The 14,130-nt window shown below is 38.7% G+C and overlaps 1 protein-coding gene across 1 annotated transcript in view; it reads left to right on the top strand.

Moving 5' to 3' along the window:
• Window positions 1-13,556, top strand: part of ngfra (nerve growth factor receptor a (TNFR superfamily, member 16)) — a 40,011-nt gene extending 26,455 nt beyond the window's left edge. Inside the window, exons 5-6 of the mRNA XM_008416290.2 lie at window positions 74-282; window positions 8,126-13,556. Coding sequence (XP_008414512.1) covers window positions 74-282; window positions 8,126-8,178 — 262 coding nt within the window. The 3' untranslated portion in view covers window positions 8,179-13,556. The remainder of the gene's footprint in view (window positions 1-73; window positions 283-8,125) is intronic.
• The last annotated feature ends 574 nt before the right edge of the window (window positions 13,557-14,130 follow it).

A 14,130-nucleotide genomic window follows, 5' to 3' on the forward strand; every position in this document is an offset into this window, starting at 1 on the left:
TATGCAAATTAAAAAGACCTCAATCAAGTTTAATCAAGAATTAAGTGTGGTTTTCTGTTTTACTCATTCACAGGTGGAATAGCTGCAAGCAAAACAAGCAGCCAGCTAATAACCGTGCGGCTACAAACAACCAGATGGTAACACCGGAGGGAGAGAAGCTGCACAGCGACAGCGGCATCTCAGTCGACACTCAGAGTCTGCAGGACCAGCAGCAGCAGCAGCAGCACGCACAGGCTGAAGCCCAGCCTCAGCCGTCACGCTCACACACACAGGAGCAAATAGGTAAGCTTTCAGGTTTGCACCAAAACACCGCCATTAAGGAAAAGCATTTTCAGAAACTTAGATGAAAGCCAACTAATACCACCCTGAAAATGTGCCTTCTTATGCTTTGTGTGTACCATTATTAAGGTTGGAAAAGTGGTTTCTCTTTGGCTTGATGCAGCATGCTGAAGGTTTTATGGCTATATTACATAGAAATAATGATCTGGAGGTTCCACTTCACTTTGTTATATCTGACATTTCATCACAGAACCCTGGGCTCGCTACAGCACAGAAATAAAAAATCCCCCACTAACTCTGACTTTAATCGTCTGAGAGCAAAAGTCAGGATTCTGAGATTAAGGCCAATATTTTGAGCTTAGTGTCAGAATTTAGAGAAAAAAGTCATAATTCTCAGATTTAAAGTCAGTTCTGAGGATAAAGTCTAAATTCTGAAAAGAATTCTGAGATTAGAGTCAAAATTGTTACTTTAATCTCAGGTTTCTGACTGATCTTACTGAGAAAAAAGTCAGGATTCTGAGAATAAGGCATATATTGTGAGTTTAATGTCAAAATTACAGAAAAAAACAGTAAAATTATCTGATTCAAAGACAAAATTTTGAGGATAAATTAGGATTCTGAGATTAAAGTCAAAATTCTGACTGATCTTCTGAGATCAAAAGTCAGAACTCTGAGAAAAAGGGTCATAATACTCAGATGAAAGTTAGAATTCTGAGAATAAAGCCTGAATTCTGAGATTAAACTAAAAAATGTGACTTTAATCCCAGAATGCTGTCATGTGGGTGGATTACGGTCATTAAGGTCAATCAGGTGTAAGAGCTGAATTTACACCTGATTTAGCTGTCAAAGGCTGTTTGGGGATTCTGCATGAAAGCATCTGTAAACCTGAGAATCTGAGGCAGAGGTTCAGTGAAATAAGGGCGAAGGACATAGAAAAGGGTTTGACACGCATCTGAAACCCTTTCAGTTTGGATCTGTTCATGTCAGAGGTAATGTACCAACGTCTGATCTATATCTGTCTTCTCTGGTTTATATTTTCCTCCGGGGACGTTAGGAAGTATTTTAAGGTCTGATTCGCCATCAAGCCAGACAGAATCGAAAAAGGTTTTTGTAAGATGAACTCAGTAAATGAACTCTGGCATGGACCCAACATTATGCACTTTGCTGATCTATTATAAAGCAATTTACGATGCACTCAATTTGCTTCTATTGGTGGAGTGCATTAAGAGGCATAAACACAGATGAACTTTACGGTAGTTTGTTAGCTTTCTCTCATTTGTGCATCACAGAGCTGAACACATGCATGTGAAAGCTCCTTCACTGATCAGTGTCCATGTGCAAACCACACCCTGATGTTGTTTTGTGCAAAATAAATGCAGCACTGCACAATTTACTGACATCTCATTAGGGTTGTTTTGCTCCTGTTAGATTCACTCCAGTGTCTTGAATTAACACTTTGAATATCTGGAGTTGATTGAGCTCATATTTGACCGCAATTCAGCTCTGAATTACGGTAAAATAAATAAATAGGTTTATTTTCACTTATTTGTGGGGGGTTTCATGTTTTATTTGAAAGATGCACCACATGTGGTTGCTCAGGTTTAAACTAGCTGATTTTGTTAAATTGTAAATGCTTTGATCACTGATCTTTGTATTTTTCTGGTCTTCATTTTTATTTTACGTCAAATACTTGGCTTCACATCAAAGCAGGTCCTGGAAACATAAAAAAAAAAATACTGAATCTCCTTAAGATTTAAAAAGAAACATGAACTTTTAAAACAGTTTTTGATTCATCCATCCATTTTCTTTACACCCTTGTCCCTTAATGGGGTCGGGAGGGTTGCTGGTTCCTCTCCAGCTAACGTTCCGGGCGAGAGGTGGGGTCAAACCTGGACAGGTCGCCAGTCTGTCGCAGGGCAACACAGAGACACACAGGACAAACAACCATGCACACACACACTCACACCTAGGGACAATTTGGAGAGGCCAATTAACCTGACAGTCATGTTTTTGGACYGTGGGAGGAAACCGGAGTATCCGGAGAAAACCCACTCATGCACAGGTAGAACATGCAAACTCCATGCAGATAGACCGGGCCGGGAATCAAACCCAGAACCTTCTTACTGCAAGGCAACAGCTCTACCAACTGCACCACTGTGAGTCATGGCCACAAAATAAAATAAGTGCCATGTTTCCATGGATGACACATTTACTTCTGCAGTGACACACAAAGAGTGAAGCCTGTCACGGTTTACGGCTGTGAACAGAAAACGTTTGTTTTCTTAACTAAAAAAGGCCTCTGAAATAGACATTTTTCTAGTGGTGAATTTTATTGGCAACAATAAAGGACATCCTGAGTTTTTGGATTTAAGTGAAGCAAAAAAAAAAAACCAAGACAATTCATAGCTGGACAGAGGGCTACACAGACTCGCCAGGAGGTGACACTTTTGTTTTTCTAGGTGGGTAAGCTTCATTAGGTACAAAAAGTTTCTTTTTGCACATTATAAGTTATGGTAGCATTATTTTTTTTAATAATTTCAAAGCCATCTGAGCATTTGAAGTGTCATTACATTAACTAAATATGTAGTTAAAGTTAGAGACGACACAATATGTTGTTGTGAAGAGATGATATCTGGAGTTCAAGTGCCAGGCCTCTCATGTCCTAGCAGTTAAATTCTTAATACTAGCAACAACAAAAAAACTTATTATATGAACAAAAGTGAGGCAATGTGTGGCTTCCTAATATAAAGTATTCTGCTGATATCCAGAGGTGGACGCAATTCTTGGTACCCCCCAGAAAATGAAAGAAAAACCCACAATAGTCACATAAATAACTTGTTTCATGAGTTTATTTTATTTTTTAAAATAATTCTGTTGAAACGTGTTTGAAAAGCAATGTCTGACTTTCATTTGTTCATTTTCACAGAATTTGTATTTATTATCTTTGTCAGATTCAAGTTATTTCTGTGACCATTGTGGGTTTTTCTTCCATTAACAATTTTGTCCATGTGTGTATAAGAACGCAATGCCAGTCAGAAGTGGAGCAAACAAATCTAAATTTTAGTTTTTCTAATTACAGCTGTTGCTTTAACATGTGCTTCCCTTATTGTGGTGGATTAAAGACAGATTGGGTTTAGTAAACCCTCATTAAAGTGTTTTGTTTGTTGGTCCTTCAGGCTACCACTCTGAGAAATCACAACATTTTTGTAATTGCTATAAGAGCCATTTATCAAGATTCTTAAACAGAATAAATTTTTATTGAGTTTTTTTGTTCTAAAAACCTCCTTCCTTTCTTCCAACCAGGGAGAACAAAACAAAACAATAAAAGGCTTTATACTGGAGAATCAGCTTGGCGCTGGTTCACTGACTCAATGTCTGACTGGTTAACCCTGTCCCCTCGTTAACTTGTTGGCTCATTAGCAGGTGTTACGAGATGGGATCCAGGCCCAGTCTCTTTGGGTTTCCAAGTCGGATGTAGCATCGCTGTTTAACAGGTGCTAATTGGCATTTAGCACCACTTGTCTGTGTGAAAGCGGTTTTAAAAAAACGTCACATAAAAGAGGCTGTGGATTCCTCCTCAACCAACAGAATTCACACTATTAATCCATTATAATCGCAGGGGGGGTTTCCTGTTTCCGGAAAAAACTCAAACAAAAAACAAAACATGTTTTGCTGGTGGGTGAGAGAAACGGGAGCAGTTTTTCATTCATCATACGTCAAGTACGCTTTTATGAAAGGAAGTAGAGCGAGGAAAATGCCCCTCGATGTGACTGACAACTTTCAGAAAGGGGTATTCCCTGCATGAGTCACTGGTGAAGGGTGAGAGATGCTTCACGAAGGGAGCGTGGCCTCATTTCTGTCAGCTCATCAAAGAACCGTCTATCTCTGCCGCCCCTCACCCCCTTTACTTCCTCGCCCCTCTCAATCATGCATATAGATGGAGTTTAAAATTTAAACAAGAGCCTCAGCCTGGTGCTCTACCGAGCGTCTCCGTCCTATATTTGACCCCCCGAAAAACTAAACAAAAATAGCTTAAAAGATTTCAATATCGACAAGGTCACTGCAAAAACAAAACATTTTACCAAGTATTTTTAGTCTAGTTTTTAGTGTAAATCAGAAGTAATTTTTAGCAAGAAATTGAGGCTTATATTAAGTAAATAATTTCTTAATATTGGAGTGGTAGTTTCACTGGCAGAAAAATTAACTCATGACATGGGAAAAATGTCTTGTAAGTGAAATAATCTACAAAAGGAAATACTACTTTCTCATCAATATTAATAAATTAGTAACTTAAAACAAGCTCCTATATCTTGCTAAAAACGTTTCCTGTTAGTTTTGTCTTATTTCAAGTGTACCAAGATATTTGCACTAGAAACTAGACTAATTGTACTTGATAGGATTTTGTGATTTTGCAGCGATAGAGTGAGGATTACGCTGCGTCCACACCAAACACAGCGCGTTTTGTGCATGTAGTGATGCGCTATTTGAAGCATTTGGAGCATCGGACGCACATCCACTGGGTCCAATGCTGGAGTTGGAAAGTCTGCGGAGCGTCAACCTATCAGAGAGACTCGGCTATGTGACGTAGCATTCTGTAGTTGGTGTCCTGCCAGGAGATGGAGGCACCGATGCGAGTCAGCAGGTCGTCACGCTGGGCTCAGGTGAGACAAAAACAGCTGATTGCAACAGTCATCAGCGCCCAGCTAGCTTGTGAAACTCCCAAATTACCTCTGAATTATCGGGTAAATTCAAACACGCGCCCGACGGACGCATTTTGTTGATTTCAGTAGATAAAATTTAGACACTTAATATTTCATCCATCATTGTTCAAAATAACCAGAAGAGCGAAAAAAGGCCAAAGCCTCCAACGCGTGTTGTGCCGTTATCCGCCATCACCGTTGTTTGTTCAAAAGAAACTGAACACAAAATGTTCAGCAAAGACATCTGAGCCTCCGTTATGACTGCAGAAGCTTTCACTGCATAATATTTTGGTGCCACTTTCTCAGTTTCATCCGCCATTGTACAAAGAGAGCGGCAACGGAGAACATCGGCTCATTCCAATAAGCGTCCAGAGCGATTTTGACGTGCCTCCACAGAGATTTGGAATGTAAACCTGGCGCACGAAAAGCGTTTGGTGTAAATGCAGCATCAGTGTTAAACTTCTGAAAATTTAACTTCTTCCAGATTATTATATAAGCAAATACAAATTTACTTTTTCTAGGATCAAGGAACATTTGTCACGACGGTAAAGTGAAAGCTGTGGAAATTGTGTTTAGATTATTTTACATAGAAGACAGAGAAAGAAGAACATTCATCTCAAGTTCACAGGAACGGTTGAGTTTCAGAATCTGATCTGCAAGCAGGAGCTCTATCACATGTACGTAACTTTATACATTTCAAAGTTACTGTGAAATAAAGTGTTCTCACTGCAAGATGAGCAATGCAGTTTCAGGAATACACAAGGCGTGACTCATGACTGGAGAAGCAAGTCTCTGTTATCACACTGAGCTTTCAGGATCAGACTAATGCGTTCCAGAGAAACGCATGGATGAGTTTCTCTAGATGCTGCTGGAACATTAGTCCTGGAAACGTCCTGGTGATAGAAGACCAACTTTGTAATCGCCTTTAAATGTTCAGAGACACCGAGTTCATCACCACACCCAGACTTTCAGTCCTGATCACTGGTTTCCAGCTGTAAAAAAACATTACATAAAAACTGAAAATACCTACATTCAGTGGAAGAGGAAGAGAAAATCTGCTCCTCTTAAAACAGATTTCGGCATTTAGGCTTGTTGATTTTCCCTTTGGGAATGCAAGTTGCTATAATCAGACATGATAAACAACTCCGAGTCACTGTATTTAGGGTATTTTTAAAAATATTTTAAAATATGGGAACGTCTGGTTGCTCTCCTGGGAACAAATCTTTCCCACTACTCAGAACAAGTCAGAATAAGTCTTCAGCTGATTCTGACAGACCCTGAGGTTTTACCACGTCAGGAGGGATTCATCATTCCTCCTGCATGGCTGCGGTTTCCAGAGGCTCTTCCCAGAAAACCTCTGAAGAAAGGTGCAAAGCTTCTTGATCCAATGTGAAAACGGCAGAAAGCCTGAACTAAGCCTCAAGGGCAGCTTCATCTGATTTATTATTTACAAAACTCGTCTTTCTTCAGCTGAGATGATAGTTTTAATGTGTGGATTTTTTTTCCTGTGGAAAAAAAAGAGTCAGTAGCAAAAAATATGACAAAAATATTTATGTATTTATACAGCAATGCAACAAGGAAGAAATGTTCATTTAATGTTATTGCTAAAGTGATAAAAGCACGTCTAATACATATAAAACTATTTTTTTGCGCAATGGGAGGTAAAACAATGGATTAACTGGTTAAACAACTTATTTGAGATTTTAAAATATATATTTTAAGCCAAACAAAGGCCAAATTCAGAGTGAATGTCTGGAAGTCATAAAAATATTGAGATGCTATTTTAAATAAGACAGATTAAGATTGTAATTTTACATATTATAAAATTGAAAAACCCCTGTGAGAAAATTATTTTTTCATAGATCTGACTAAACAATTTCACATCATTTTATTTTTTATTTCATTCACAATAACACATCTTAATGGCTCATGTAACAACAAAAAGGAATCATGAATAAAAAAGGAGCAGAAAGAAGTATAAACTTACATCTGCCTCCTATTTACATAAAGAAAAAAACATTTAACTCAGAATACTATAATAGATGTTTTTTTTTAAAACAACAAGACAACACAATTTTCAAATTTCCTGAGATTCGGGTTGTTTTATCTCACTGGCAAAAATGTTCCATAAACGGACATCTTGAATTGAAATGTATCTTTCCATCATCGCTGTTCTGACTTTAAAACTTTAGAATTTGAATTTTTAAGGCTCTCTTCTTCCAAAAAGTTAACATATATTTTAACATTTTTTAAATAGATTTTACATACATTTATTTTAGAAATGTATTTATAAATAATTTATATAATATATGTAATAACTTTTACATAAATGTTGCAATTTATGTAAAAATCAAAATATTACAGAAATCGTAAAAAAAATATGTAGAATTTTACAAAATGTACATTTTGTAAAAATAAATTATATACATCTTTACAAAATTCATGTAAAATTTTGTGAGGCTTTAATCTAATTTTGTATGAATTTATTTTACAAAAAACTAAATTAATTGATAAAGTATAAAATGAATTGAAGTTATTGAAAACTTTACGTCTGTAACACAGGAAACTGAGTGGCTATCATTGCTTCCAGTGCTTGAGAGCTTTGGCTCTGCTGATGGTTCCTGTTTAAACAGGCAGGAAGAAAGTTCTGGACTTTGGCCATCACTGGCCCGCAGACGCAGACAGGAAGCTGAGAGGTCCGGTTTATTCATCTCAGTGCAGATATATTGATGAAATTGGTGTTAAAGTTTCTCTCGGGTGGTTCTCTTGGAAGCTTTTGACGAAATGTTAAAGATAAAATTGGTTGCGTTGCTCTTCCCTGACACAAAGATGCATTGATAAAGAAAAGAAAACACCCAGTGCACTTCGGGGTCCGCTCACAATCGTCTCTGCATTCCTGAGGCGTTTCCCCGACTCCCCTCAATATACGACAGGTTAAGAGGTTTGTGGGAAACTGGAGCGTTTGTTTCCCATCCGCATCTAGCTAATGGCTTCAGCTTAAGTGGTTCGGATGGATCCATAACACCACAGGGCCCCCTTCAGGGAAGAGTTTGTTTAGAGGAGGCAGCCTTTTGGGATTAAACCGCGATGGCACAAGTGAGAAATTTCTCTCTCGTGACGTATTTCTCATTATTTCCTCTCTGCAGTGGTGAGGGTAGATGGAAGCCCCCAGCCCGACTCGCCTCCACCCGAAGTCTAAGGAAGAAGAGGAGGACGAATTGGCAGGGAACAGAAGGAAGGGGGTGCCACGCAGAGAATGTAAAAACAAGACATTGATTCATAATTCAAGTGGCCACAGAAAAACGTACACAACCCTCCAGTATGCTTGGGGCAGCCGACAGAGACTCTTCGTCCCTGCATGTGGAGTCAAACTCTGTCTTATAGCGTGCCTGGACCCTCAATCTATGGCAATATCAAACAAGAAGACGTATAACGACATGCAACATAGTTTTTAGGAGCTGTCAGTTTAACCTGTACTTCTCTTTCAACGTCTCAGTTTTTAATTCCATGTTTATGCTTTTTTTTAGTATTATTTTTCTTTATTTGGAGGGCATTTTTTCCCCTCCTGTCTTTCTCTGTTGGCATCAGAGATACAAAAACAGCAGGGGTGCCATGAGCAATTCCCAGCTTTTTCTGGAATTTCTTCCTTCCCTTTCATTTAATGACCAACGTTAATGTCATTGTTTGAGAACGGCTGCAAGAATTCATCCTAGTGACTCATGTTTTGATGAGACTGCTCAGTAATTAACTCTTTTTGTGTTTTTGAATAATTAGCTGGCTCTTCCTGTGTGCAACAGACATAAACTCCCTCTCTAGCAGTGCCTCCAGGGATTGTATTTCAGCAGCTTCATGTTCATAATGTTTGTCTCATGTTTGTGTTTGTGCGGTTCTTTCATTTCGAGGCTTAAGTTACACGACCGAATCAGCAGGCTGCCTTCGCTGGATGTGCAACGTGAGAGGAACATCTCTGGACTCAGCGCCGCTGCTGACTCACCGCGATGAGTCGTCTGAAGGGAACCGGGGGAGAGGGGGGGATTCATTTACGGAGCCAAAAAACAAACAAGCAAACAAAACAGGATCACGACTGCTAATTAAACTACTTAAATGAGTTTGGGACTGGAAAAAAAAATAAAATCTGCAGGAGGAATCCCATCCACAATCATTCTTCGGTGAAATTGGGACAGCCCTCAGAGGAAGCCGGCACTTCCACCTCCACAAGCTCACTCCTACCGTAAAACACACAGCCTTTCTTACACGAGGCTTACCTGGGAGGCGGGTAGTAATTACCTCAGGGTTTTAGCTTCATTTACCCTCTGCTTGCAACACAGTTCCTGCTGAAGCCTCAGTGTGACATCATATTTTCATTTTCCAAGGCAGAACCACCCGACATTCACTGCATTTCCCAGTTGAAATCAAGCACTTAAGCATAGGCTTACATCTCAGGCCTGGTGGCATTTTTTTTTATGGAATGCCCCTTTAATGTGCCCCTTCCTGCTGCTTGAAGCGAAGTGAGCTTAAATACCATGTAAAGGACACATACTGTAGCCGAGCTTGACTGCATTCATTGCTTACAGTGGCACATAGATTCTCAGGATTTAACTTGTTGTAGTATAACTGAGATTAAATGAGTATTTAAACAATTTAAAATGAACAGTAGCTTAATACTTTGATTTGGTTGTTTACATCCTGTTGATGTTATCAGTGCAAATTGTTGGCTTATATCTGGGTAGTGAACCAGATTCTTGCCCGTTCAACTAGCACCAGTAGTTTAAAATAATGTGTTATATGAGCACTTCGTTAAGGGGAGACGGGTTATTGTTTACAATGAGGTGGAAGCTAATGCTGCATTCACGCCAAACACGTTTGAGCATCAGGCACGTCTGGTTTATGTTCAAAGCCTATGTGGACGTTTCACGCGTCTAGGAAAATCTGAACTTTCACTGCACTACGCGGCGCATCAACCAATCAGAGAGACTCTGCTATGTGACATAACGGCCTGTAGTTGGTGTCCTGTCAGGAGGCACTGATGCCGATTAGCTGGTCGTCAAAAACTGGGCTCAAGTGAGATGAAAACATTGCTGATAAGTGACCGTCGTCAGCGCCCAGCTAGCTTGTGAAAACTTACAACTCACATTCTGTTGATTTCAATAAATGAAACCTAGACAGCGTTTCATCTGCCGTTGTTCAAAGTAAGAAAGGGGAAAAAATTTCAAGAAGCTCCAACGTGCATTGTGCCGTCACTGTTTTTTGTTCAATAGAAACTGAACGCAAAATGTCCGTCATCTGAGCCTCCGCTATGACTGCAGAAGCTTTCACTACATAATAAATTGGTGTTACTCTCTCAGTTTCATTCGCCATTGTACAAACAGACCTGCAACGGAAACCAACGGCTCGTCCTAAATCAGGTCTAGCGCGATTTTGATGTGCGTCCATATAGACTCTGAATGTATCCAGACGAGGCTGACGCTCAAATCGCTTTTGTTGTGAACGCAGCATTTGCGTCAAGCGTTTGACTTCAAAGCTGCTGAAGCCAGAGGCGTTTTTGACGAGCAATGCGTGTTCGGTCTGAACGCAGCATCAAGGCCAAAAGTGCATGCGCGTTTGACGATGAGCTAACGCCACAGCGCCATCTAGTGGCCTGGCATGACAACTACAGCTGACTCGAGGTGCGCAAGAGGAAAATTTCCCCAATTAACAATGGAAAATACCGGCAGTTTCCAGGCAATGGTCTTATGTAAATGTAGCCTTATTGGCCATTTACTATAAAATCTTGGTTGTTCACAATCAATTAGCCATGATGCTAGCGGACTGCAAAATGGAACGTGGCAATTAAGCTAAATCAAAAGAACCAGCTGATGGAAAAGTAGAACAAAAAATGAAGTTTAAAAAAAAAAAAAAACTAATTTAGTTACCATTTTGGGAATTGCTTCACTCCAACTAGCCTTTTGCTTGAATTACCACAAAGGTTATTCCCGGTTTCTTGACACAACCTCTTCAGACGACAAACTGTCCGTCTAATTTTTGTCAAAGTTTTGTGAAAAACTATTTACCCTTTTAAGATTTCCTCTGTTTTTGCCAACAGTTCAATTTCACTTCCAAAGTAATCCCTCAAATATAATCTGCCAGACAAAAGAAATAAAAAGATATTTTCTCTTTTTGACAATCTGGAACACTTAATCTGGAATTACCCAAATGTGAGAAAAATGTAAAAAAGACATCTGTGAGGGCACGGATACATTTTCACTGCAGTTTGAATGCATAAAGCTCAGAAAATATTGCGTTGCCCTGCCTAAACCCTGTAGCTTTAATGCATATTTATTTAACAAAGAGACAAAAATAGTAAAAATCATTCGGTACTGACATTATTCCCAATTTTTCTTTTTTTTTAATGAAAAATGTCTGGCTTGCTAAGTTGAACAAGTTACAGTAATGTTTACTTTGTTTACTATGCTGGTGAGGAGAGCAGGTTTCAGATAACCTATGTATCAAAAGAATGTGTGCCTGTCTGTATTTTTAGGTAGGAAAAAATGTTTTATTGCATTAGAATATAAGACATGAATGAATAATCTGATCAGATGACAGTTGGTGGATTGGCATAGATTTGTCTAGAAATAACCAGATTGCAAGTGTTAGAGAGTTTCACACTGATTTATTATTTTTTTTCTAACTAACAACACATTTTGCTTAGGGAGTCACTTTTCAACAATATCCGAGAGGTATCAGTTTTGTCATTTTATTCTCAGCAAGAGTGTGAATTCAGACAAAACCTTTAAGGAAACAAAAGATGTTTTTTTTAGCTTGTTAGCGGCGCTTTTAGAGTTTAGTGATAGATAGGAAATGTCTCGCTGAGGGAAGAAAACAGTGAAAATGACTCATTACGTCCTGTGTGGCTCTGCATGGATCAATCACTCGGCCACAAACACCCCAAGACAATTAAACTTTCTGGTCGCCTCACTTTTGATTCATGAATCAGTGCAGTGTAATAAATGAAAGCAAACAAAAGTCTGCTGTAGTTTGCAGCTCTGTAGCAGATGTTGGTGTGAACACGTAACCACACACACACACACACACACACACACACACACACACAGAAGTGTATGATTCACTCCTCTATTGAGAGCTGGAGTGATTCATCCTGATCCTGCATGAGGGACTGACATTAAAGCAGACTTCGCTACACTTGGTATGAAAGACCAGAAAGTTGATTTAAAGGAAAAAAAACACATTTTCTTCATCTCCATCCCCCCGCTGAGGTTCCATCAGCCCTCCAGCAGTGCCCTCATCCTGCCATAAAGCTGACGTATTCCCTTCTCCAACAGATTGAGACACTTTGTGAGAATGTACAGCCTGGGTAGAAACAGAAAAATATGCAAGACATGTTCCAAGGAATAGTTTTCATTAGGGATGCCCGATATTATCAGCATGGCATCGTATCGGCCGATATTAGCGGTAAATCAAAAATAACTCACCAATATAAAGGTGTTGTTTTAATAGAGCAAATGAATAAATTTGATGGTAAACATACTGCAAGTTGAAAGTGTTGAATCATTTTCAGTCTCTATTTCTAGCATTTGCATTTGGTAGCAGGCTAAATTGACAAAGATAATACAGTATTTTAATTCCACAGTAGAGAAAGCCGTATAGTTTCAGTAAGTAGGTATCGGGAAAAAAAAAAAATATCGGTATTGGTATCAAATGAGTTTTAGCATATCGGCATATTGAACAAAAATCCAATATCGTGCATCCCTAGATTATCATGTTTGGCCCATTTCTGCAGGTCTGAATTGTTTTTCTCCTGACATTTCCACTTTATCAGTAGTACCACCATCTTGAATAAGCATTTTTTTTCTAAGTGAGCACTTATTAGATATAATATGATTGCACTCAAAGAGTGTACCACAGTTCAAGTGCCTGTGTACAGTGTCTAACGTTTTTTGAGTTCAGATGTTTTAACTGTTACTTATGTTTTTATTTTGCATCTTTTTTCCATTTGTGTTTTTTATGTGCTTTCTTTTATATATTTTAGAACTAATGAAGGATTTTCATGAACTGAAGTCACAAACATGGAGCCTTGGAGACTCACGAAAACTGTAAAAACTTGGCACCATTATAGAGACTTACATTACAAACAGGTTGCCAATGAACACATACTGTATGTTAATATGATGTATTAGGGTCATGTAGCATTTTGAAAGCTTAAACATGTTGCCAGGTACTTTCACAAGGCTGTTTGTCAACAGAAATGAGCGCTACTGTACAGATTTAATGCATGTACAGTAGTTTTATCAAGTACCTCCATTATAGAGGCATCAAGATATGTAATCTTCAGCATAGTGATGTCTGTGGGGAGGCTCACTGTGAATCTCTGAGATTTTAATACTTGATACAAACACATCAGGACTTGGTCCCCCCCCTCCCAAAAAAACGCTGAATGTCCTATGTAGTTACCTACTAATGTAAAATGCATTGTGTAAATGTGAATTTCTTAGAGTTGATACGAGATAGAAAAACATGCTTTAAATAAAACGGAAAAAAAACTGAAATGTGTGCAACAGTAATAAAATCACAATAAAAAGATTTAATTGCACCATTTGTCTCGTTTGTGTTTGTTGTCAGTGTGAGATTGTTTACGTCCAAATGCATAACTAGATCTGAGGTTTGTATTTTGTGACAGGTTGGTTTCCTCCAAGTACTTAAATTTCCTCCTGCAGTACAAAAAATATAGATTTTCGGAATATATATATTCCGTTAACGCGTCCTCTTACACACACACACACATATATATATATATATATATATATATATATATATATATATATATATATATTTATTTATTTATTTATTTTTTACAAATGATACTAAATAATAAAGACATGAAAGCAAAGCCACGAGAGGAGGAGGATGGAGGTCCCCAGGTTCAGGTGGTGTATCCGAGTCGTCCAGAGGAGAGAAGGTGAAGCAACAACGTTTGCTTCATTTCTAGTCTTTTGGCAAACGTTTTGACTAGATTTAACTGTTTAACCCCCAGTCTTAGCGCGATGCTCAGGAAGAGAGCAGCAGATGTCACGGCCGGCCAACTGGGTGACCCGTCAGCTCTTCAGTTAATGAAACTACAAAAAAATCTTATAAACCGGTGAACCGCCAAAACCGC

The sequence above is a fragment of the Poecilia reticulata genome, linkage group LG8 (genome assembly GCF_000633615.1).
Source record: "Poecilia reticulata strain Guanapo linkage group LG8, Guppy_female_1.0+MT, whole genome shotgun sequence".
Taxonomy (NCBI): domain Eukaryota; kingdom Metazoa; phylum Chordata; class Actinopteri; order Cyprinodontiformes; family Poeciliidae; genus Poecilia; species Poecilia reticulata.